Source organism: Pseudorca crassidens, chromosome 20 (assembly GCF_039906515.1).
Source record: "Pseudorca crassidens isolate mPseCra1 chromosome 20, mPseCra1.hap1, whole genome shotgun sequence".
Classification (NCBI taxonomy): Eukaryota; Metazoa; Chordata; class Mammalia; order Artiodactyla; family Delphinidae; genus Pseudorca; species Pseudorca crassidens.
This window is the reverse complement of record NC_090315.1, coordinates 8,186,884-8,212,801: the sequence shown is the minus strand read 5'-3', so window position 1 is coordinate 8,212,801 and position 25,918 is coordinate 8,186,884. Positions and strand designations below refer to the sequence as shown.

The 25,918-nt window shown below is 48.1% G+C and overlaps 2 protein-coding genes across 27 annotated transcripts in view; one reads left to right on the top strand and one right to left on the bottom strand.

Annotated features, from left to right (window-relative positions):
• The window catches only part of VRK3 (VRK serine/threonine kinase 3), a 69,946-nt gene extending 64,523 nt beyond the window's left edge, over positions 1 to 5,423 (bottom strand). For 15 of the 24 annotated variants that reach the window (XR_010939105.1, XM_067719362.1, XM_067719372.1 and 12 more), the window contains exons 1-3: positions 4,870 to 5,268; positions 4,279 to 4,379; positions 3,702 to 3,767 (exon numbers count right to left, since the gene is read on the bottom strand). The gene's annotated coding sequence lies outside the window, so the exon portion shown is untranslated. Of the gene's footprint in view, positions 1 to 3,701; positions 3,768 to 4,077; positions 4,256 to 4,278; positions 4,380 to 4,869 lie in introns of those variants that run through there. The other 9 variants (XM_067719352.1, XM_067719354.1, XM_067719355.1 and 6 more) reach the window with 9 other exon arrangements.
• A 178-nt stretch (positions 5,424 to 5,601) lies between these two features.
• ZNF473 (zinc finger protein 473) lies at positions 5,602 to 18,435 on the top strand. 3 transcript variants are annotated; one of them, XM_067719337.1, is made up of 5 exons: positions 5,607 to 5,944; positions 9,235 to 9,390; positions 11,128 to 11,254; positions 14,325 to 14,414; positions 15,696 to 18,435. In XM_067719337.1, exons 2-5 carry the CDS (start codon positions 9,349 to 9,351, stop codon positions 18,257 to 18,259), a joined length of 2,823 nt encoding a protein of 940 aa, XP_067575438.1. In that variant the 5' UTR covers positions 5,607 to 5,944; positions 9,235 to 9,348; the 3' UTR covers positions 18,260 to 18,435. The 3 variants fall into 3 exon arrangements, with proteins under 3 accessions (XP_067575439.1, XP_067575438.1, XP_067575437.1); XM_067719336.1 differs by having other exon boundaries at positions 5,609 to 5,905; XM_067719338.1 differs by lacking the exon at positions 9,235 to 9,390 and having other exon boundaries at positions 5,602 to 5,905.
• The last annotated feature ends 7,483 nt before the right edge of the window (positions 18,436 to 25,918 follow it).

The window sequence follows — 25,918 nt, the reverse complement described above, 5'->3', positions numbered from 1 at the left end:
TCCTTGACTTGCAGATGGCTGCCTTCTCACTGTGTCCTCACATGGTTGTCCCTCTATCTGTGTTCTAATCCCTCTTCTTATTGGACTAGGGCCCATCATAGTCTGTTTGAGTGGCTATAATAAAATATCACAGACTACTGGGTGGCTTACAATCAACAGAAATTTATTTCTCACAGTTCTGGAGACTGGGATGTCCAAGATCAAGGTGCCACTGTGGCTGGGTTATGGTAAAGGCCCTCTTCTGGGCTACAGACTGACAACTTCACCCTGTGTCCTCACATGGAGGAAGGGGCTGGGGAGCTCTCTGGGTCTCTTTTATAAGGGCACTAATCCCATTCATGAGAGCTCCACCCTTACGACCTACCCACATCCTAAAGGCCCCACCTCCTAACACCGTCACATTGGGCATTTCATTTCAACATATGAATTTTGCGGGGGGACACAAATGTTCAGACCACAGCAGGCCCACCCTAAAGACCTCGCTTTAATTACCTCTTTAAAGGCCCTATCTCCAAATACAGATGCATTCTGAGATACTCAGGGTTAGAGTTTCCTAAAAATATGAATTTTTGCGGGATACAACTTAGCCCATAAGAGCAGGATGAAACTAGTTCATAAATGAAGCAGAGAAACTCAACAGGGATGACAGTGCAATAGGCATTTCCAATGAATATACTTTAAATAGCAAAAGAAAAAAGCAAAATTATTTTATTTGTTTTTTATTCTAAGATTCAGTGTACAGTCCCAGTTATAAGCTGGGATATCAAAATAGAAGTCAAAATAAACTTGTGCTTGTGACTTCATTTTGCCTTGCAAGACAAAGTTCTTTTCTTTTTACTTTCACTTATTTATCTTTGACAAATAACAACTGTCTATATTTAAAGTGTACAACTTGTTTATATATGTGTATGTGTGTATATATATAAATAATTCTAATTTGCCATATATGTATATATGACAAATTAAAATTATAATGGAGTGATCATAGTTCAGACATACAAAAATGGAACTGGGCAGCCAATGAGGATCTGGTCTCAGGACTTTCCTGCAACACTGAGAACTTGAACTTTCTGTGCACTATACCTAACCCAAGGACACCAGCCATTTTTAAAACAACATCTGCTACCTGGAACCTTGTGTCTCAGGGCTGTTCCCCCTCGTATAGATGCAACCATTCTGACCCCAACCAATCCTTGCTTAACAAACACTCTACTTCTTGCCAGCTTGATTTTTTTTTAACATCTTTATTGGGGTATAACTGCTTTACAATGGTGTGTTAGTTTCTGCTTTATAACAAAGTGAATCAGCTATACATATACATATATCCCTGTATCTCCTCCCTTTTGCGTCTCCCTCCCACCCTCCCTATCCCACCCCTCTAGGTGATCATAAAGCTGGTATCCCTGTGCTATGTGGCTGCTTCCCACTACCTATTTTACATTTGGTAGTGTATATATGTCCATGCCACTCTCTTCATCCCAGCTTACCCTTCCCACTCCCCATGTCCTCAATTTCATTCTCTACGTCTGCATCTTTATTCCTGTCCTGCCCCTTCAGAACCATTTTTTTTTTTTTTTAGATTCCATATGTATGCGTTAGCAGACGGTATTTGTCTTTTTCTTTCTGACTTACTTCACTCTGTATGACAGACTCTAGGTCCATCCACCTCACTACAAATAACTCAGTTTTGTTTCTTTTTATGGCTGAGTAATATTCCATTGCATATATGTGCCACATCTTCTTTATCCATTCACCTGTCGATGGGCATTTAGGTTGCTTCCATTTCTGGCTATTGTAAATAGTGCTGCAATGAACATTGTGGTACATGACTCTTTTTGAATTATGGTTTTCTCAGGTTTGCCCAGTAGTGGGATTGCTGGGTCGTATGGTAGTTCTGTTTTTAGTTTTTTAAGGAACCTCCATGCTGTTCTCCATAGTGGCTGTATCATCTAATTATAATTCTTGATAAACAACTAATGTAACTAATTGTGGCTTTGCAGTTTTTGCCTTTAGAAGCTTCCTTCATTTGTAGTCCAGTGGAACACAATTCAAGTTGCTTCTTCTTTTTTTTTTTTAATTGTAATACGTGTATATATATTTCTTTATTAGGATGCCCTCAAGTACTTCTTGAATCTGGGTCTCCTGGGCTGCAGTCCTAACAAACCCCAAATAAATCCCTCTTTATTTCAGTCAGTCTCCGTTTCTGAAAGTCTGGTTAACAGTATACATTATGAAACGATCACCACAATCAAACTAATTAACATATCCATCACCTCTTATAGTTCCAATTTGTGTGTGTGTGTGTGTGGGGGGGGTAAGGACACTTGAGATCTACTCTCTCAGCAAATTTCAAGTATACAATTAGTTATTATTTACTATAGCTGCCATGCTATACATTAGGTCTCCAGAATTTATTCATCTTATAATGGGAAGTTTATACCCTTTGATCAATATCTCTTTTCCCCCACAGCCTCTGGTAAGTACCGTTCCACTCACTGTTACTATGAGTTTGACAATTTTTTTTTAGATTCCACATATATGTCAGATCATGCCATATTTATCTTTCTGTGTCTGGCTCAGTCTAATTAAAACCTTTTCCTTTATTCACTGTAAAGACTGGTTTCTGTTGAGAATGCAAACAGTAGAGTCCTTAAAATCACAGGCTCTGGTTCCAGGCTGCCTGGATTTGAATTCCAGATGTGCTCCTTGCTGGGCATGTTGCAATACATTTCTATCAATTGCTAAGAACAGGGGCCCGGCCCACAGAAAGCCTTTTATGTTAGTGGTTGTTATTACCCTATCATGCCCTGTATCCCACGTTTCTATTCTTCCCTTTTCTCTTTCCATATCCTAAGTTCTGAGCCTCTCAGGTCTCTCCATTTCCTCTTGGTGCTAACTCATGGAGTTCCAGTGCTTGCCCTTGAAACACACAGGCCGTCCAAACAGACCATGAAAGAAATCTCAACCAGAGGAGAAAAGGGTTCCTCTTCCCCTTGGCCTGCAGAGGAGTACAAACCACGCTGTGGCATAAAACTGCCTTTCTGTTATTTTACACAAGTTGTGTACGACATATGATTTCAAAACTGCCGTCACGTGTTCTTTAGCCTCTAAGAAGGTTGTAATCCTGATTGGTCGTGTGACTTAATCATTTGCTTTCCTGGTAATAACATTTAAATGGACATCTCTAGCTTTTCGAAGATATAAATACTGGTGAGCATTTTTTTAAGCTAGAAGAGTCACCATCACTTCTCCCTTCAGGCCATGACAAACCAGAAACCCTTGTGTGATGTTGGAGCCACAAGATCAAAACTGTCTAGAGGACAGCTACCCTGGAGAGTTGCTCCAGACTTTGTATTAGTGAGAAACTGGTGTCTGGGTTAAGCTACTGAGATTTGGGGGTCAATTGTTACTGCAGCATGGTCTAGCCTAGTCTGACTAATACACTCAAGACTGTGCTAGATTACTTATGTAAATAAAAGTTTGAAAATTTGAGGCGGTTTCAGTGGAATTTCCCCAGGTGCCAAGTGCTGTCGGATAAAGACGGCTTTTAGGAATGGGTAAGCGCCTGGACCACTGCCACGCCACTGATAACCTTTCTCCTGGGAGTGAAGTCTGCGAGCAGTAACACACAGGAGATGCAGCAGGAGCAGGCTGTTGGTGGGGAATAGGACTTAAGGGGCATACGTCCCAGGGGATGGTACCTTTATGGGGTCACGGTCTGGCCCTCAGACTCACTGGGCTGGAAACTCCATCTTAACTGTGTCCTGTAAGTGAAAAGAGGTGGAGAGGCTGACTCAGGTTTGCTGCACATAAGTAAAAGATAACGGTTGGGACTTCCCTGGTGGCGCAGTGATTAAGAATCCGCCTGCCAATGCAGGGGACATGGGTTCGAGCCCTGGTCCGGGAAGATCCCACATGCCACGGAGCAGCTAAGCCCATGCGCTGCAACTACTGAGACTGCGCTCTAGAGCCCACAAACCACAACTACTGAGCCCACGTGCCACAACTACTGAAGCCCGCGCGCCTAGACCCTCTGATCCGCAACAAAAGAAGCCACCCAATGAGAAGCCCGCGCACCTCAAAGAAGAGTAGCCCCTGCTCGCCACAGAGAAAGCCTGCGCGCAGCAACGAAGACCCAATGCAGGCAAATAAATAAATAAATATTTATTTTAAAAAAAGATAATGGTTAATGTTTATTGAGCATTGGCTATGCAGCCAACATGTGCTAAGTTTGTTCATTCACTCATTCGCTCAATAATTATTCACTGGGCTTCCCTGGTGGCGCAGTGGTTGAGAGTCCGCCTGCCGATGCAGGGTCCCACATGCCGCGGAGTGGCTGGGCCCGTGAGCCATGGCCGCTGAGCCTGTGCCTCCAGAGCCTGTGCTCCGCAACGGGAGAGGCCACAACAGTGAGAGGCCCGCGTAGCGCAAAAAAACAAACAAACAAACAAACAAAAATTATTCACTGAACTCCTAATATGTGCCTACTACTGGGGATACAGCAGCAAAGGAAACAAACAAGGCTCCTGACCCGACAAAGCTCATTCTAGTGGGGGAAGACAAGTTTAATAAATAAGTAAGCAACTGTTTAATACGTCACGTGGAAGTACAGCTATACTAAACTCTCAATAAATATGTATGGAAGAAACAAGGAAGTCTCAGTGTTGAAGTCACCGGTCCAAGGTCATATGGCTAGCTCAGGACTCAGAGCCAAGGCTCCAACACTCAGGCCAGTCTTTATCATTCATTCACCCATTTTCTTTACTTACTCAACAAACATTTACTGAACATCTGCTATGTGTTAAATACTGTGCCCCTCGTGGAAGAGCTAAAGATTAGACTCTAACTTAGGGCAGGAGGGCTAATCACCTAGGTGACGGGATTCGCCTCGGCCCCGTCCTCCGCGGAAACCAGGGATGACGTAGTACCACGGCGGGGCGTCTGTCGAACTCCCCATGAGTTCCGCCCGTCTCCGTCGTAGCCACGCCTATCACCAAGAGCCCGAAGAAGCTGGGGACACTTGGAGCCGGCAGGTTATTTCGGAGACCAGAACCTTCTTTCATCCCGACCCCCGACGCCCGCTCCCAGGGGCTCCGCCTCCCACAAAGAGTCGCGCTCACGTCACAGGCACCACGACCGAACTCTGGCTAGGGTATCAGGAGACCTCCCCCTGCTCCGCTTCTCCTTCCCCTCACCTCTAGATTTGGTGAGCGGAGTGGGGAGACACATATTTGCAGCCAGACCCTCGAACCCGCCAGGGGAACCGTGACTCACCTTCTCAGTTGCCCCGCGAAAACTTCCGCTTGGGCGGAAGGCGCTGCGCGCGCACCCTCTCCCTCGCGGAAGGACTGCGGCCGCGCAGCCTACGCAGACCTCCGGCTTGCCGGCGGGCTGTGCCTTCCTGGGAACTCCATTTCCCAGGCACCTTCGCGGCAGACCAGCCCTCTGACTCAGGGCTGGGGGAGGGATTTTCCCTCATCGCCCAACCGCATTCCAAATTCTGTGGAACGCTTCCTGGTTCTATTGCGCATATGCCAACGTGGAGCCAATCGTAAGGAGGGATGAACTACGAAGACTGACTAGGTTGTCCTTCAAAAGCTGGACTACAATACCCAGATGCCACCTGATGCCGAGTCTCTTTCTACTCTATTTCCCAGTGTGCTCAGCGGGGCCTCTAAGGACGAAGAAGAGGGTGGAGATGGGAAGACAAGAAAAGGCGTCCGCATAGCTCTCTGGGAAACGGGATCCTGGGGCTGGCGCGGAGGATCCTGGGTGGGGAGTAACTCTGAAGAGATTCTCCCGGTAACGGAAGTGGCTGTGGGGAGGCGCGTGTCCGAGCAGTTGGGTCTCCGGCTCCCACCCGTTTGGGGTCGAGTCTTTTAACCGGGCTGACCGCAGTCTCGAGGTGAGGAGACGCCGGGGCTGGGATCGCTGAAGACGAGAGGTGACGGAATGCTTTTGGGGAGACTTCGGCACTGGGCGAGTCGCCTTGGGCTGTGGGTATCTAGGTGGAGTCTTGAGCCCTTGTTCAGAGTTACAAGCCAGGATCTTGCTGAAGTGGTTTCCAACTCTCACCGGCAGCCCAGAGAGGATCGATTCTATTTTATTTTATTCTTGGGTGAGGAAACTGAGGCTGAAGGAGGGGGGTGAGTTGCCTGAAGTCTTTGGCAGAGCTGAGTCAGATCTTGAGGGATGAATGAATGGCAGTTCCTTAGAAAGTCAAGATATTTACCATTTATTTGGGCGCTATCTGTGTGCCAGGCGCCGCTCTGTCCTCGCATTTTCTCTTGTCAGCTCCTCAGCCACCAGGATCATCTCGGGAATCAGAATTTTTCAGAATTTAGAGAGTTAGTAGGGTGCATGTTTCATAACTAGGCAACACCCCCAAGCGAGATCTGGGGCAATTCTTGGAAATCGAGTATTTCTGCCGGAAAAGGCATGAATACCCACACTAAAGGGGAATAAAGAATATACATAGCCTGTGGCAATTCGGGTTCAGATTGGCTGCCAATTTTTGAATAAAGTTCTGGTTTTCAGAGCCTTACGTTTTCAGAATTGTAGACAAGAGATTGTGGATGAGTTGTATCTGCCCCATTTTGTACATGAAGAAACAGGCACAGAAAGGGTGAATGATCTGGCCATGGTCCCACACCAGGAAGAGGCAAGATTCCCTGACTCCAGGGCCTAAGGTTTTCCAGTCCTATTTGTCTCAAGTTATTATGACAAGCTGGGTGACCTTGAGCTTCGCATCAGGGCTCCAGTTTCTTCCCTCCCAGGGCTGAGAGTGTATGAGATGTGGACAGAACGGGATCTGGAAACTGTACGTAGAGTTCTCAAACTCAGATGTCTATGAGCGTCAGGCAGATAAGGAAAAGGAGAGAAGAGGTCTGGGTGAAGGCTGTGGGGCATCTGGGAGGGCTCACCCCATCTAAAGCGGGGTGCGGCGTAGCTCTAAACGGCCTCCAACAAACTAGCTTCATGGGAATGCAGACCCCATGTGGCCAAATCCTAGGATTTTTCAGAAGCTGGAAATCAAGTCTTTAGGTGAAATCTCCCAGCTTTTAAGTTTGGGATTATTTAAAAGAATTTTCTGTCAAAACACTCAGTGCCAACTCAGGCCAGATAAAACACCTGTGGGGCTTCCCTGGTGGCGCAGTGGTTGAGAGTCCGCCTGCCGATGCAGGGGACACGGGTTCGTGCCCTGGTCCGGGAAGATCCCACATGCCGCGGGGCGGCTGGGCCCGTGAGCCATGGCCGCTGAACCTGCGCATCCGGAGCCTGTGCTCCAAAACGGGAGAGGCCACAACAGTGAGAGGCCCGCGTACCGCAAAAAAAAACACCCCAAAACAAAAAACATCTGTGGATTGGACATAGCGAACAGACTTCTGGTTGCCAAGGGGGAGGGGGGCTGGGGGAGGGACAGATTGGGAGTTTGGGATTAGCAGATGCAAACTATTATATATAGACTGAATAAACAACAAGGTCCTACTATGTAGCACAGGGAACTACATTCAATATCTTGTAGTAAACCATAATAGAAAAGAATATGAAAAAGAATATATATACACACATATACAGTATGTACATATATATATAAATAACGGAATCACTTTGCTGTATACCAGAAACTAACACAATATTGTAAATCAACTTTACTTCAATAAAATAAAATTTTAAAAATCTGTGGATCAAATTATACTAAAAAGTCACGGCTTAACCTCTGTTGTGAGGGAAATCCTCGTTGGGTAAAATGTTAGCACTTATTATAGGTCTACCACATTCCCTTATCTGCAGTCACAAAATCTAGAAAGCTCTGAAAACCAAACATTATTTTCCATGGATTTGGTGCCTGCAACTGATTAGAACTGCTGTGATTTATTACTTTTACTTATCCTACCTAGAGTGAATATTGATACCTCTGTTCTAGAAATATCAAAGTATTCAATTATGAAATGCTCCCGCCAGCGCCCTCCCCCGACCCCACTGCATTGGGATTCTAATGAAATACACCATATATATGGTGGATCACTTTTTTTTTTTTAAGAGTTTTTTTTTTTTGGATGTGGACCATTTTTTAAAGTTTTTATTGAATTTGTTACCATATTCCTTCCGTTTTATGTTTTGATTTTTTGGCCATGAGGCATGTGGGATCTTAGCTCCCCAACCAGGGATCGAACCCACACCCCCTGCATTGGAAGGCGAAGTCTTAACCATTGGACAGCCAGGGAAGTCCCTGGATTATCTTTTTTTTTTTTTTTTAAACGAATACCCATAGCTCTTTATTTATTTATTTATTTATTTTTTGCGGTACGCGGGTCTCTCACTGTTGTGGCGGAGCACAGACTCCGGACGCGCAGGCTCAGCGGCCATGGCTTACGGGCCCAGCCGCTCCACGGCATGTGGGATCTTCCTGGACCAGGGCACGAACCCGTGTCCCCTGCATCGGCAAGCGGACTCCCAACTACTGCGCCACCAGGGAAGCCCCTGGATTATCTTCTTAAAATCTGAAAATTTCTGAATTCAAAGCATACCTGGCCCCAGAGACTTAAGAATTGTGGACCTGTGTCGTTGCTGATTCATGATATGGAATGCTTTTGACACCCCACGGGTATATGCTACTTAGGAAATACACAGTGGCCACACCAGTGGTACAGTGTTTTGCATTCTATGGGTGATGAAAATAACTCGGGGGGCAGTGACCATAATTTTTTTTAATGAAGTAAAATAAAAACAACCAGAATGGTAAACATCCCAGTCCATCCTACTTTGTAAGATGAAGTATTGTTTCATGAAGTCTTTTGTTCAGTTATGTATGCAAATGAGTAGTCATGGTATATATTGTCTGTGCTACTGTGGGTCATGGTTTAAAAAAAAAGGTTGAAGAAACATCAACAGTCTTGGAGGCTCACCTGGACTCAAGTCTTAGAGATGAGAATCAGAAATATCAGAAGCATCGTCCCAGGGGTTCAGTTAGAGACACATGTGTTCTGTCAACAAATATTTTAAAAATCCCTACTGTGTGCCAGGCACTGTGCACACAGTGGGGAGCAAGACAGAAGGTTCCGCCAAGGTGATAGATCTGAATCTCCACCTCTCCCAAGTGGGTATTTACTGGCTGTATTTACTGACTGTGAGTGCCAAGAAGGGTTGTGAAGTGGCCTTGAGGGCTCTGAAGCACAGGAGGAACGTGGGGCTGGGTGGTTTCAGTAAATAGAATTGTTGTGGTTCCTGCAGGGAGACTTATGTTCTGACTCCTCCTCCTGCTTCTGGAAGTTTTGGGGGCTCCTCCAGCGTGGCCAGAGTCAGCCCTAGGAGGAAGGGACACTTTCTCCCAGGAGGGGGAGCTTAATGGAGGACTCGGCTGCTGGGCCCGCATTGGCTATGACTGAGGTGAGTCAAGGGTCCCTCCCTATCCTAACCCATCATCCCCAAAGGCTGCACAGCTGGCCTGCCTTCTTCTGGCTCACTGTCTTATCATGGTCCCCAACTCGATCTTTTTTTTAAAAATTAATTAATTTATTTATTTTTGGCTGCGTTGGGTCTTCGTTGCTGTGCGCAGGCTTTCTCTAGTTGCAGAGAGCGGGGGCTACTCTTCGATGCGGTGCGCGGCCTTCTCATTGCGGTGGCTTTTCTTTGTTGCAGAGCATGGGCTCTAGGTGCGCAGGCTTCAGTAGTTGGGGCTCGCGGGCTCCGCAGCATGTGGGATCTTCCCAGACCAGGGCTTGAACCCGTGTCCCCTGCATTGGCAGGTGGATTCTTAACCACTGCACCACCAGGGAAGTCCCCCAGCTCGATCTTCTTAAAGGAAAGCCCTCACACTGTCGCTCTCCTGCTCAGTATCCTTCCAGGAATCCTTATTGCCTATAGGATAAAATCCAGGTTTCTGAGCCCATCCCTGCGTGACCTGGGTCCTGCCCCCCTCCACACTGTCTTCTCCGTGTCCCCACACACGCCGTACTCCCTCCTTGGCCTGGTGGTAAAATGTTACTCTGTACTTTCCAGCTTCCCGCCTTTGGTCAGGCTCCTCCCTCTGCTAGAATATACCCCGCCCACCATCTCTGGCTGGTGAGTCTTCCGCAACCTTCAAGACCCAGCTCATTCCCCCCACTTTCCCTGGGCAGCGTCAGCTCCTCCCCGCTCTGGTCTCCCATATCACCCCTGCTGCCTCAGCTGTAGCACAAATCCACCCGGATGGGGTGTCCCTGACTATATCTGTCAGCCCCACCAGACTTGGCGCTCCACGGGTACAAGTACTGATTGGGACTCATCTCTGGGTCCCCAGGGACCATCACCGGTTTGGCACACAGGAAGCCTCAAGATGTTTTTTGTTTGTTTGTTTGTATTTTAATATTTATTTGTTTGCGCTGGGTCTGAGTTGTGGCAGATGGGCTCCTTAGCTGCTGCTTGGCAGCTCCTTAGTTGTGGCACGCATGTGGGATCTAGTTCCCTGACCAGGGATGGAACCTGGGCCCCCTGCACTGGGAGTGCGGAGTCTTATCCACTGCGCCACCAGGGAAGTTCCTCAAGGTGTTTGTGGAATGAGTAAATGAAACAGAAACAGGCTCACAGACACAGAACAGACTTGTGGTTGCCAAGTGGGAGGGGGTGGGGGAGGGAAGGATTGGGAGTTTGGGATTAGCAGATGCAAACTATTATATATAGAATGGATAAACAACAAGGCCCTACAGGGAACTATATTCAGTATCCTGTGATAAACCATAAGAGAAAAGAATGTGAAAAAGGATGTATATGTATAACTGAATCACTTTGCTGTACAGCAGAAATTAACATAACATTGTAAATCAACTATAATTAAAAAAAATTTTTTTTAATTAAAAAAACTTAAAATCTTGAACAAACACTGAAAAAAACAAAAGCCAAGGTAGATGGATGTCAGGATCAGGCAGACCCACCTCTGTGACCTTGAAGGAACCTCACGTCTCCTCTTCAAGACTCCTGTCCTTTCCTAGAAAATACGGGGATGCCCAGTGTCTTGCATCTGAAGGTTCTCACAAGACGACTTTTGCCAAAGGCCTGGGGCATGGGGGGCTGGGGGTGCTGAGTAAGCCGTTGGCCCCTCCCTGACCCCAGCTCCGCAGTCATCACTGACAGTGTGTTGCATTCCAGGAATTTGCGACCCTCGAGGACGTAGCCATGGACTTCACCTTGGAGGACTGGGAGCAGCTGGGGCTGGACCAGGGGGACCTGTTCTGGGACACAGCACTGGACAACTACCAGAACCTCTTCCTGCTGAGTGAGTGTCCACCTGAGCCCCAGGGGTCTGTCACTGCCCTGCTCGGTGATCACCCGTGGCTCTCTTGTCACCCATGGAAGGGGCCCGTGCCTCCTGAGCGCCTCAGACCAGCGTACTCAGCTGGCCAATTCTGCAACATTGGCAACGCCTGGCGACCTTTTTGATTGTCACCAGTTGGCAGTGGTGGGTGTGCTCCTGGAATCCAGTAGGTGGAACCCAGAGGTGCTGCCACATATCCCAGAATGCAGGGATTATCCGACCCCAAATGGCAGTAGTGCCCAGGTTGAGAAACCCTGATCTGGCCCCTGCCTTTCCTGTTATCATAGTAGAAGAATTCCTCCAGCTGACACTTAGGGATCTTTGCATTTGCTGTTCTCTGTCCCCTCCCTGACTCAGGGCTTCCCCTTTTTTCTTTTTTCCCTTAAAAAAAAAAAAATTATTTCTGGCTGTGTTGGGACTTTGTTGCTATGCGCGGGCTTTCTCTAGTTGCGGCGAGTGGGGGCTACTCTTTGTTGCGCTGTACAGGCTTCTCATTGTGGTGACTTCTCTTGTTGCAGAGCATGGGTTCTAGGTGCGTGGGCTTCAGTAGTTGTGGCACGTGGGCTCAGTAGTTGTGTCTCGCGGGCTCAGTGGTTGTGGCGCACAGGCTCAGTTGCTCCGTGGCATGTGGGATCTTCCCGGACCAGGTTCGATCCCTGGTCCGGGAAGAGCCGACATTGGGATCCCACTTTGGCAGGCGGATTCTTAACCACTGCACCACCATGGGGCTTCCCTTTTTTAAGACAAACTGCAACCCCATGAGCACTCCCTGCTTTTCCCCTGCCTGGCTTGCCCACTGCTCCTTCATGTTCTGACCGCTCATTTTATGGTCTGTCTCCCTCTGCTAGGATGGGAGCTTCCTGCGGACAGGGACTCGTGCTGCTCCCTGGTGGAGCCCCCGTGTCCGGAACGGACAGTACCCGTTTTGGGGGCTCAACGAATAGATGAGTGAGCAGCAAGAGCCGCTGTGTCAGGAGCTGGGTCTTGTGCTGGGCAAGCGCTTACAGTCCTCTCCTCCCATCTTCCAGTCACCGTGCAAGGAAGTCTGGCTCCCTGTTTTCTTGATCCTCCTGAAATCGAGGTTCAGAGAGGGGAATTCACCTTCCCAGCTCTGTGGGAGTCCCCAGGAGCACCCCGACATTTGGTGATTGACTAGGAGGACTCTTGGGACTCAGCGAATGGTCCTACTCACGGCCATTGCTTAATTCCCCCAGCGACCAGGTGCGCCAACACATATGAAATGTCTACGAGGATGCTCATTAGAGACCCAGCACCCAGGTTCTTTAACGGGGGCGGGTCGCATAGGCACCCTCTGCCTGCCACGTACCCAAATCCTAGACTCCCCGAAGGGAAGCAGGCATTTGGGCACAGGGAGCCCCTCTTATTGGTTAGGGAATGCTGGAACCCCCCACTCCCGAAATCCAGGTTCCCAGACACCAGCCAAGGGCCAGCCTTGCGAGCAGGCCTTTCCAAGGAGAGCGGGCAGCCTGCGGCGCTAACCGTTCTCCCTGGGCTGTGAACAGCAGTGTCACCCAGGGAGGGAGCGGCAGGGCTGAGACACTAGGTGGAGCCTGTGCTGCTCTTCATCCATGTCACCTCATCCTGATCAGCTCATTTCCCCTTCTCAAGTTCCTTGCTTCTTTCTTTTCCAAAAGCAGAAAAAATAATTTATTCCAAAAGATTTTTAAAAAGGAAAAAAAGGATTACACCCTGGAAAATATCATTTCATGTAATTTTATTGCATTGGGGCAGATTTTCTCTAAACTGCTCAATGTACGCTACAGAAGCAGCTTGTGGGAGGTCAAATCTCAGTGTCTGCAATTTTTAAATTACAATCCATGGTAGAAATGTGTTTCCCTTGACTCCCTGGCACACGTTTGTGTGTCTATATATATGAGTGGTGTAATCGTTTGCTATGGCGCTCTTGCAGATGCCACAAATGTGGCTGAAAACAGCACACACTGACTGATGGTTCTGGAGGTCAGAAGTTTTTTGTTTTTTGTGGTTGTTTTTAATTTATTTGTTTTATTTTATTTTTGGCTGAGTTGGGTCTTCATTGCTGAGCACGGGCTTTCTCTAGTTGCAGCGAGTGGGGCTACTCTTCGTTGTGGTGCGCGGCCTTCTCACTGCAGTGGCTTCTCTTGTTGCAGAGTACGGGCTCTAGGTGCGTGGGCTTCAGTAGTTGTGGCACGCAGGCTCAGTAGTTGTGCCTTGCGGGCTCTAAAGCGCAGGCTCAGTAGTTGTGGCGCACGGGCTTAGTTGCTCCGTGGCATGTGGGGTCTTCCCAGACCAGGGCTCGAACCTGTGTCCCCTGCATTGGCAGGCGGATTCTTAACCACTGCGCCACCAGGGAAGCCCCATGGAGGTCAGAAGTTTGAAGTGGGTCTGCCTTGGCTGAAATCCAGGTGTGGGCATGGCTGGTTCCTTCTGGAGGCTGTAGGGGAGAATCTCTTTCCTTGCCCTCTTTCAGCTAAAAGATGAAGCCTACTTGCTGGGCTCATGACCTCTCATCTTTGAAGTTAGCAGTGGCTTTCTCCCCACTGTAGCACATTTCCCCAGGGATTACAACTCTGTGCTCCCTTCCTTGAGAAAGTTTGCAGGGGGGTAGAGTGCGGGATTGAGCTCTGGGACCCCAACACACTTCACGGGGCCTAGCCCACGGAGGCCTCTGGCCGTGTGTGGTCCATGGGTGAATGAATGAATCTCAGATGACCGAGGAAGTACCTGCCTCTCCCTGGCCACTCTGCTCATTCCTCAAGAGCTGTTACAGATCCTTTGTGTTCCCAGGCCCAGTTGTCACAGCTCTGATCATTCTGGATTGTGACTGTCCAGGTCCCTCTCCTCCACTGGACTGGGAACCCTGTAGGGCAGGCGTTCCTGGAGTCACCCAGTGCTGCATCTGGTCCTTGGGAGCCGTGCGCTGGATAAGGTGCTGAATAGTCAGGAGAGCTGGGAAGTTCCCACTCAGTGGCTGGATGACCCTCCATGCTGCTGTCATCTGGTTGGTGACAATGCTTTTCTCTCCCTTCAGATTCCCCCAGACCCAACCTGACCTCCCATCCAGATGATGGGGAAGAGCTGGCGGCCCTGGCGAAAGGAAGCCCAGAGTCAACAGGCCCTGGTGAGTGGGCAGAGAGGGCCCACCAGCACCCAGCGAGCAGGAGGGTGGAGGGGTCGTGGGGTGTGGCCCTTTGTGGGCCCTCCATCTTTGGACCTCCATCCCACCCAGTTTGTCTACCCAGACAGCTTGATTCCCTGCTTCCGGGCTTCACTCTGCCTTGCACTGGCTTTAGGTCCAGGACCCTCACCCAGCATGCCTTATCTCTGCCTGCCTCTGTGTTCAGCACATGGTTGTCCTGTTGCCCTTCCTCTGTCCCCTCCACATCCTTCCAGACTCAGCAGGGGTTGGCCTTCCATTCCCTGAGTTGGTCTCTCCACCTTCTTGCCTTGTGCCCCTTGAGCACTGTGGACCCCCTGTCTACCTGTTTCACCGCCCTTTCATTCAGGCCCATCCTTCCTTCCTGGTCCACAGGGCCTAGCAGATGGCCCATCTGTTAGTAACTCAAGCCTGGGCCTAAATGCTGCCAAGAGCCTTCGGTCTGCCCTCTTCCAGGCCACGGTTTCTCCAGGGGATCCAGTCAAGCAGTGAGGATTCCCAGGTGTTAACACTGGTTGAGACATCCCCAGGAGGAAAAAGCAGAGGCAGGGCCCTGCCTGGGGCACTGGAGGCTTTTCTCATTGTTAGGCTGTTAACATGAGGAGAAGGACCCCTGAACCAGAGGCCACGGAGTGGAGGCTGCATGGCTCAGTCTCAGCCTGCACCCCAGCCGTCAGCCTGGAGCTCTGTTCTCTGCTCACCTCTCGTGAGCTTGTGAACATGGACCTTCTGTAGCCTCCCGTTGAGCACACAGGTGTTTTCACATAGGCCCAGGCTCCTGCAATCGTGGATTTCTGTTTCTGCCACCTTAACATCCAGGCTGGTTCCAAGCATGTGTAACCATGTGCAAACCACCTTTGGATGTGGTTACAATGATAACCACGTGGTAACAATCATATTGCATTGTTATCATTTATACCTCTTTTTCATTGAGTGCACTTCTCTAGGAAGTGGGCCTTAGCTGATGGGCGTGATGGTGGAGAGTATCCACTGAGAGCCTCCACTTCTCTGTGGAACCCTCGAGGTTGCCCAGCTTCCCTCTTAATCCTCCTGGAAATGGGCTCTGTTTCCTGTGATGCCAGTTCCAACTGGATCACCACTCTGGCCCCGTCTCCTTCATCTCCTTGCCAGATAGGCCTGACTCAGGACCCATCACCTGTTCTCCCTTTTGTCTGCTCTCAGCGTTCAGCTCCCGTCTTTAACCCCCAGGGCACAGGAGACATTTGCTCTTGCCCTCTCTTTCAGACACTGCTGAGGCCAAGACCTCTCCTCTGCCACAGGACTTCTTGGATGAAGGAATCTTCCAGGAGATTACTGAGATGTTTTCCAAGGATGGCCTCTGGAACTCCCATCTGGAAGAAGCCTACATAGATCAGAGCTGGTTAGATAGTTTGCTTGGAGATCCGGAAAGTCTTCTGAAGTCCGATATTGTTACCAGCAAGGAAAGTCCCACAGAATGCAAGAGCCACGAGCTCGAGAGCCACAAACTCAAGAGAGGCCTTGGTCCCAAGTCCCTCCCTTTCCCAGGAGCAGGTTCTGTGACTCCTGATCTTCCTGAAAGGAGCCTGACACCCGCTAAGTCTCAGGAAAGTGGGAATGACTTTGGGTGCTACTCAGACCAGAGCCAGCAGGATAACATCCAGGGAGGGGAGAAACCTTATAAATGTGGTCAGTGTGAGAAGAGCTTCAGCCAGAGCTACCATCTGATCCAGCACTGGATTCTTCACACTAGGGAGGACCCCACTGTGCCTCAAGAGAATGAGAAAGATGTCAACCAGAGTTCTTGCCTTTTTGTGCAGCCAGTGTCTCACACAGGCTCCAAATCCTATGTGGGTAACAAGTGCAGGAAGACTTCTAGTCAGAATACATACCTCCTGTGGCATCAGAACATTCACAGTGAAGAAGAACCATGTAAGAGTCAAGACAGTGATGTTCCAGCAGGTCAAGACTCACAGCCTGTTGAGTGTCACAAACCACCCTCAGGTGGCAAATCCGACAAATGTAATGAATATGGTGAGAGTTTCAGCCAAACCTTTCATCTCACCCGGTATCAGAAAACTCACACTCGGAAACTCTACGAATGTGCCAGATGCAAGGCAATCTTCAACTTTAACAAATACCTCCTCCAACATCAGAAAATTCATGCTGCAGAAAAGACGGCTGTGTGTCAGGAGTGTGGGAAGGCCTTCAGGCGAAGCTCCTTGCTTGTCAAACACCAGTCTGTTCACACTGGAGAAAAACCTTATAAGTGCGACGAGTGTGGGAAACGCTTCAGTCATATCCTGACCTTAAAGACCCACCAGAGGGTTCACAGGGGCGAGAAGCCTTACGAATGCAACACATGTGGGAAAGCCTTTTACCGGAACACTCACCTTAATGAACACCAGAGGGTTCACACGGGCTACAGGCCCCACAAGTGCCACCAATGCATCAAGAGTTTCACCCGGCCCTCCCACCTAAATCGACACCTATCCATTCACGCCATAGAAAAGCCCTACAGCTGTGCAGAATGCAAGGAGACCTTCAGCCACAATGAACACCTTGTTCAGCACCAGAAAATCCACGCGGTGGAAACCCCCTACGAATGTCAGGAGTGTGGTGAGCGCTTCATTTGCCACTCTACCCTAACTTGCCACCAGAGCATTCACGCCAGAGAAAAACAAGTACTCGACGAGAGCAGGAAGATCTTGAATGAGAACCCAGAGCACAGAGAGCCTCCAAGGGTCAGTGAGAAGCGCTTTAAGTGTAACAAATGTGAGAAAACCTTTAGCTGCAGCAAATACCTGACTCAGCATGAGCGGATTCATGCCAGGGTGAAGCCCTTTGAGTGTAACCAGTGTGGGAAGGCCTTTAGCCAAAGTTCACAGCTCATCCGCCACCAGAGGATCCACTCTGGAGTGAGGCCATATGAATGTAGGAACTGCGGGAAGGCCTTCGTTCATAGTGCCTCCCTTGCCAAACATCAGTCCACCCATAAGAGTGAGCACCCCTTTCAATGTAACAAAAGTGGAAAGACCTTCAGCCAAAGTGCATGTCTCTCAGAACATCAGTTAATCCAAACTGCAGAGGAGCCCTTTAAACCTAACAAGTGTGACGAAGTCTTTGCCTACAGTAACCACCTTGTTCAGCATCAGGGAACTCAGGCAGGAAAGAAGCCCTTTGAGCAAAATGAATGCGGGAAAACATCACAGCAGAGCTCGTGCCTTTCCAAGCATCAGAGAATTCACACAGGTGAGAAGCCCTATGAATGTGGTGACTGTGGGAAAACTTTCAACCTGGGTGCTCAACTCATCCGACACCGGAGGATTCACACCGGAGAAAAGCCTTACGTTTGTCAGGAATGCGGGAAAGCCTTCAGCCAGAGCTCGTGCTTTTCTAAGCATCAGAGAGTTCACACAGGTGAGAAACCCTACGAATGTGGCGACTGTGGGAAAACCTTCAGCCTGGGTGCTGCACTCATCCGACACCGGAGGATTCATACTGGAGAAAAGCCTTACGTTTGTCAGGAATGCGGGAAAGCCTTCAACCAGAGCTCCTGCCTTTCTAAGCATCAGAGAGTTCACAGTGGGGAGAAGCCTTTTGTGTGTGCCGAATGTGGGAAAGCCTTCACCCAGAAAGCAAATCTGATGCAGCATCAGAGAACTCACACTGGGGAGAAGCCTTATGCTTGTGATGTGTGTGGGAAAGCCTTTGGCCTTAGAGCCCATCTCAGTCAGCATCAGAGAATTCACACCAAGGAGAAACCACATCAGTGTCCACATTGTCAGAAAGCCTTGTGCTGCTGCTTAGGTCTTAGCCGACATCAGTGAGTTCACACTCCAAAGTAGCAGGTAGCAATTCTGCCCATGGCTGCTGGGTGGCAGCAGGATCCCAGACATCTGAGAATGTGTTCATCCGAGGCCTAAAGTTGAAACCATCCCAGTGTAAGCCCCTCCCCCCAAGAGTAATAAATCTCTTTATTAATAAAGATTGATTAGAAAATTTGCACACATGAGTTTCATTAAAACAATGAAAACACAAACATTGAGAAGCTGTGGAGCTTTTGAAGTCAGAGTTAGACTGGAGCCAGTCTGCTGAGTTAAATCCCAGCTCTTCCATCTGCCACCTAAGTGACCTAGGGAAAGTCATGGAACCTTTCAGGGCTTCAGTGTCCTCATCTGTAAGGTGGGCAAAATAATAGCTACCTACTTCATAGGGCTGTTGTGAGGATAAAGAGATGTGAAGCACTTTAGAACTAAGTGCCCAGCACATAGTAAGTACTCACCAAGTGTGAGCTACAAACACGCATCAGATATAACAAATATACACTTTTACATTAAAAGGAAGAGAAAATTAAGCAACCCTCTATCTTTATTTCACTGCAGTTAACGTTATTACTAATAATGTGCATGCCTTTTATTTTTAAAATTTTCCACCAAAATATCCTTGGCTTCGTTGGATCCAAAACCCCAGCACTTTGCTCTTAAAAAAAAAAAAAAAAAAAAAAGCCTAGCATTTTTCTTCCCTCCATCTCTCAGCTCTGTCCTAGTACTTTCTTTCTTTTTAAATTATTTTATTTATTTATTTTTTGGGCTGCATTGTGTCTTCGTTGCTGCACACGGGCTCTTCTCTGGTTGCGGCAAGTGGAGGCTACTCCTTGTTGCGATGCACAGGCTTCTCACTGCGGTGACTTCTCTTGTTGTGGAGCATGGGCTTTAGGCACGCAGGCTTCAGTAGTTGTGGCACACAGGCTCAGTAGTTGTGGCTCACGGGCTCTAGAGCGCAGGCTCAGTAGTTGTGGTGCACGGGCTTAGTTGCTCCGCGGCATGTGGGATCTTCCTGGACCAGGGCTCGAACCTGCATCCCCTGCATTGGCAGGTGGATTCTTAGCCACTGCACCACCAGGGAAGCCCTGTCCTAGTACTTTCTTAACCCACAAAAAGCCAAGAAGAACACGTAAACTAACATTGCATGGCAGGAACTTTCCACTCCTAACCTCCCAAACCTCTCACTCAAAAGGACCCCCTCCCATATCCACATGCCACCCCTTCCCATAATCTCCTCCTACTTAAAGTTGTTGGTTAAATGATGAGACCCAGTTTATCGTGAGAGTGAATACCGTAAACAGCTGGATTCAGTTAGGAAAGCTGCTTTGGATGTTGCTGTCTCCACACAGTTCACACCATTTATACAGAAGATGTGCTTGGTAGCAAAAACTGTGATGCACAGAAAAGACTGCTGGAATGTTCCTCCTTTACCAGTTGTCCAAGGTGGCCACTCACCAGGCGCTTCCCTAGGCTCCAGGGTGGGGAACACCAATACGGTAATCCCTGCCCTTGCCTTGAAGCTTCTAGAATCAAAGGGAAATGGATGGCCTCGTTTCCATTGCCAAGTAACGTCTTAAAATACCACATTCTCTTATATGACAGCAATTCCCCTGAGGATTGTTGGCGAGCCCAGTGAGGACACAGTCCTTCCTGTTGGAGCCCCAGAGTTCACTGCTCACCTTGGCCAGGCTTGTTCTACAGCTGAGTCTCACCGCAGGGAACCACACTGCCAGCTCTCTTGATGGCACCTCCTCGGCCCTGAGCTTTTGTGTCCCACCAGCTAAGTGACCCAGTCACCTCTTTGCTGAAGCACAATCTTACAAAGACATTGGACTCTTGACACTTTTAATATTCTTTCATATTTTTGGTGCTAAAAAAAGTTCAGGAGTATGTGCTCTGGGCCCTTAGGATTTTCAAACCTTGCACCTTGAGTTGTGCTGGTTGGTTTTGTCGTTGAAACTGGGACCTTGTTGGCTGACCGTTCACACCACAGTGGGGAGTGTACTGGTTTTCAAATGGCGGAAACGTCCAACTCCCCACCTGTTGTATCTGGGCAACAGGCCTGATAGATACCTAAGGGGCAGGGCAGGGCAGGGGCGGAAACTCAACTTGATCAGTGTGTTCAACCAAGAGTTTTGACACCACAGATAGACGTCAGAGGTACTGTAGAAAGTTGGCAGCCATTGTGTGTGGGGGGAGGCGGGGGGGCATCTATGTAACTAGTGACCTGTGTTCTGCGGGCCAGTGTAGAAACGCCCGACCTCATGTTTGCGTGTTGGTTCTCTGATTAAAGTTTTGAGTTTCTAAGTGTTGGTTGCTTTTCTCAGCTCAGTGCCACACACCTGGGCAGAGGCTGGGCATGCACAGTCACTACCTGCCAAGTGCTCACATTCTAGGACGGGAGGGCTCCTAATGGTGAAAACCACTCCACGATGAGATGGTTAAATCTGTTTTCCCAAAGTCTGGGAGGGGCAAGGACCACCAGGGAACCACTCAATTTCAGTTGGTCCTCAGCACATCATCAACTGGCACTTTTCCATTCTCATGCAATCCTACTTGATCAAGGACGAAGCGTGGACGGCATGTTTATTCCTCTCTAGTTACAAAGACACAGTAGGCCTCAGGCTCAGGCAAGAGTTGTTGCTAGAATTTAATATTGTTTTGCTCTCCTGGTACTTATTTTACTTCCCCTCTCCCCCTTTTTCCTCTACTGACAAGAGATACCAGTTTCTCACTCATGGTAGTGGTAGGAAGTCCTCTTTAAAAATAAATTGATCTGTTTTGTTTTGTTTTGTTTTTAAGCTGATTTAAAGGAAAATACATGGCACACAACTACAGCAAAACAAATTGACGGTGGTATGTCATCGAATGAGGTCGGGGAACACCCGGCTAAGGCCTAGCATCCTGCCAATGGACTCTTAATTGTATCCATCAGGATGAACTAGATTATGCTATGGTCACACAGTTGTGTGTCAGATTTTGGTGGCTGTTTATTTCCCTCATGTCATGCTCCATGTCCACTGTGGGCTGGCAGGGGTGGGGAATGGGGTGGGGCTGGCATCTTACTCTATCCAACCCGAGAGACCAGTGTTCCCTTTTTGAGTCTGTTGATCCCTCTTGGTCACCCCAATGAGAAAGTAGCTTTAACACTTAGCCTTTCCCCAGGACCCCAAACTCTGCACTTTGGGTGGGCAATGCTATCCACTGAAAATGTGCAAATAGTAGTTTTCGTTGCATTTACTTTTACAGCAAACTTCCATTCACGGCAAGTGATACCGATTGTTCAGTCACAGTTGCCGTTGAAAGTTTCAAAGGGGATGGAAATAAATAGAACCTTGGGACAGGCAGTGGCGTCTTAGGAGGATGGAAAGGGGCCGCTCTGTATAAACCAAGGAGGTGGGATGTGGATGCCTAATGTTGAGAAGATACTGTTCTAGGAAAATCGTACCTAGGAGTGGTGGTTGCAAGGAGCTGGAGAAAGGGGCAGTTTTACAAGCTGAAAACAGTTGTGGGGATGGGTGGTGGTGATGGCCACACAAGTGATGAATGTATTTAATACCATTGATCTGTACACTTACAAATAGTTAAGATGGTAAATTTTATGTGTATTTATCCACAATAAAAAATTGACAAAATTAAATGGATCAGAGATATATCTAAATGTAAGAGCTAAAACTATAAACTCTTAGAAGAAAACATAGGTATAAATTTTAATAACCTTAAATTAGGTAATGGATTCTTAGATATGACACCAAAAGCACAAGCAAAAAAAGACAAAAAAGATAAATTGGACTTCATCAAAATTAAAGACTTTTGTGCTTCAAAGGACAACATGGAGAAAGTGAAAAGACAACACAAAGAATGAGGACAAATTGTTGCAAAGCATATATCTGATATAGCACCTGTAACTGGGCTATATAAGGAACCCTTATGGCTCAATAGTAAGATAAATAATCCACTTAAAAATGGCAAAGGATCTGAATATAGATTTCTTCAAAGAAAATACAAAAATGGCCAATAAGCACATGAAAAGATGTTCAACATCATTCGTCATTAGGGAAATACAATCCAACCCACAATGAAATACTACCAACTAGGATGGCTATAATCAAAAAGACAAGTATTGGTGAGGATGTAGAGAAACTGGAACTTCATACCCTGCTGGTGGACTTGTAAAATGGTTCAGCCACTTTGGAATACAGTCTGGCAGTTCCTCAAAAAGTTAAACCTAGACTTACCCTATGACCCAGCAACTACACTCCTAGGTATTTCCCAAGAGAAAAGAAAACACATGTCCACATAAAAACGTGTACATGATTGCTCATATCACCATCATTTATAATAACTTCCAAGTGAAAACTAATGTCTATCAACTGATGAACTGATAAATAAAATGTGGTATAATCCATACAATGGAATACTGTTTTGCAATAAAAAGGAATCCAGTACCGATAGATGCTACAACAAGAATGAACCTTGAAAACATTATGCTAAGTAAAAAGATCAGATATAAGAGGCCCCATATTGTATGATTCCATTTAAATGAAATGTCCGGAATAGGCAAATCCACAAGACACAGGAAGTAGATTAGTGGTTGCCAGGGGCTGGGGAACGGGAGGATCAAGAGAGGCCGGCTAAGGGATTTCTTTTTTAGGGTGATGAAAATGTTCTACACTTGGGACTTCCCTGGTGGTCCAGTGGTTAAGACTCAATGCTTTTACTGCAGAGGGCATGGGTTCAATCCCTGGTCAGGGAACTAAAGATCCTGCATGCCTCGTGACGTGGTTAAAAAAAAAAAAAAAGTTCTAAACTTGTTTGTGGTGATGGTTGAACAACTCTGCGAATATACTAATTATTTGTGCTGTGAATGAAGAAATGTGCTTCACCCTCCATCACTGAAGGCTTGTTACCCTGGAGGCAGCCTCTGGGGGTCATCTTCCCCAGAAAGCCCTTCCAAAGTGGGAGATCTTGCCCCACGTTTTGAACCCTCAACTGTCTGAACTGTGACTGAACCCAATTCACAAGGGTCAGTTCAGGGCTGGGGCCAGCAGGTGGGACATAACAGCCTCGGTTGCTCAAGCATCTGCAAAGAGGGCTGGGAACCCATTAAGTGTAAATGAGCACCACATGAGCAATAATCCAACCTGTCATTCAGCTCAGCTTTCCTGAGCTCTAACCCATGAGGATGCAGGACATTACACTTCTGTGCTCCATCTGATAATGATCTTAGGCTCCCTGTTCCTGGACCATGTTACAAGAACGGAGCTTCTGAAGAACTATGGCCAAACAGGATGCTCCCCCCCCCCACCAAATTTGCTTTGAACATCCAGACTGATGTCGGCACACACACACAGCAAGAAGGTATGAAACGATTTACTAGTCACAAAATGTGACTTTCTTTAGGGAGCAGGCAGGCTTCCCAAGCTGGTTCGAAAGTGGCTTGAAAGAGAGCAAGGACCGGCTTGGGGTTAGTATAGTGGTTAATGGGTGGGGCCAGGGTGAGGGTTCCTGCCTTTGGTTTGAACTTCCCACTGGCACCAAAAGAGGGCACAGCCAGGCTTTCCAATCTGCTTCCCCAGATGTGGGACACGGGAAAAGGGAGGGGTGAGGCTCAATGCTTTCAGCAAACATTGAAAAAAACGGAGTTGGGAATTCCCTGGCAGTCCAGTGGTTAGGACTTGGTGTTTTCACTGCCTGTGGTCCCAGGTTCAGTCCCTGGTCGGGGAGCTAAGATCCCGCAAGCTGCGTGGTGTGGGCAAAAAAAAAAAAAAAAAGAAGAAAGAAAGAAAAACGAGACCTCCCTGGCGGTCCAGTGGTTAAGACTTTGTCTTCCAATGCACGGAGTGAGGGTTTGATCCCTGGTCGGGGAGCTAAGATCCCACGTGCCTTGTGGGCAAAAACCCAAAACATAAAACAGAAGCAATATTGTAACAAATCCAATAAAGACTTAAAAAAAAATGGTCCACATAAAAAAGAATCTTAAAAAGAAAAAGTAAAAAAAAAATAATGGAGTCACTCTTTATTACATGAGGACTTTTTTTGTTGTCTAATAGCATTTCGTTGCTTGGCTTTGAAAATTATGTGTAGGCCTACCTATCTGCTGGTGAAAGAAATCCCAACAAGATAGAAAAGAGTTGTTCCCTTTGTACCATAAGCTGCATAAAAGCAGATCTCCACTGAGTCAGAAAACTTCCGTGCTTGATAAGCTTCAGCTGTTACAGAGGGACAGAAAGACCTGATAAACTCACCAGGAAAACACGGCGTCACAAGGCTTGGGCCATCCCATTCCTGAGAGATCATTTACACCCGTTACGACAAGGAGTGAGAGCCAAAAAGTGACACATGCTTCAGTCTTGTATTACTCATAAAACAATAATAACGATAAATTTCTTATTACAAAACATTTACTAATTACCTTCCTTAGAAAGTTAGCTTAGAAACTGAACTGGTTCAACACCATTTAATTCAGCCAATGAGTCCCTAAACCAAGAATGAAAGATCAGTGAACAGCCCTGGACGAATCTCTACTCTTCTCTGAGCCTCACTTTCGCCCGTGGACTCAAGAAGGATATTGGATAGGAGGATTCTCAGGACAGTCAGCGAGTTCCGCCTACTCCAGCTTCATTGGCTCAATTCCACCTGAGGTCCCGCCTCTTTTCCAGGGTCGCCCTCCCGTCCACGCCCATTCCAGCCAATTCCCGCTCTAGTCCTGCTCATAACCCCGCCTCATAACCCTGCCCCTACAACCGCCTCGCCTCAAAGCCCGCCCCCCTTCCAGCCTCAGGCTCCTTGACGGCATGCCCCAGCCTCGCCCAGCTTCTCATTCCCCTCTGTCCTCTAGATCAGCGGTCCCTAATCTTTTTGGCACCAGGGACTGGTTTCGTGGAAGACAAGTTTTCTACTGACCTGTGGCGGGCGGTGGGGTATGGTTCAGGCGGTAATGAGAGCAGTGGGGAGCCCCAGATGAAGTTTTGCTCGCTCGCTGTTCACCTCCTGTTGTGCCGCCCGGTTCCTAACCGGCCATGGACTGGTGGTACACCAGCCAGAGGGTTGGGAACCCCTGCTCTAGATGGCCTAAGACTCCGAGACCGCTCCGAGCCTCTCTTCTGGCCAAAGACGGGGAGGACACAATGAGTGTCATGGACACTCGTATCCTGAAGTACCTGGCAATTTGGTCTTGGACTGAAAGTGGGTCCCCCACAGACAGTCCCCACGAAGGCGGTGCCGCGGAGTGCGCAGCCCCTGTGCCATGAATGCCTCTGCGCCTGCGCAGGCTCCCTAACTACATTTCCCAGGTCCTCGCGGGATTCCGGCTCCTCAGGGCGACGGTTCTCTGAGGGCAAAGGTGGAGGAAACCCTGGAGTTCCGGGGCGGCCTCCGCTTTGGGTACAGCGGTGTCAAAGGCTTCTTCTATCTTCCGTAGGCGGAGTGGTGAAGGAGAAGGTGGTTACACAGTTCGTTTCCTCTCGACCAATCACAGGCTGCGTTCTGAAAGCTAACCACCGCGCGTCCGTTGTCAGGGCAACCGTCAATTCCGGAAGCCTGTCTTCATGACAACTGTCCAAGCACTGACGCTAGGCGAGGGGCCCTCTTTATTTATTTTATAAAATAAATAAATAAATTTATTTATTTTTGGTTACATTGGGTCTTCGTTGCTGCGCA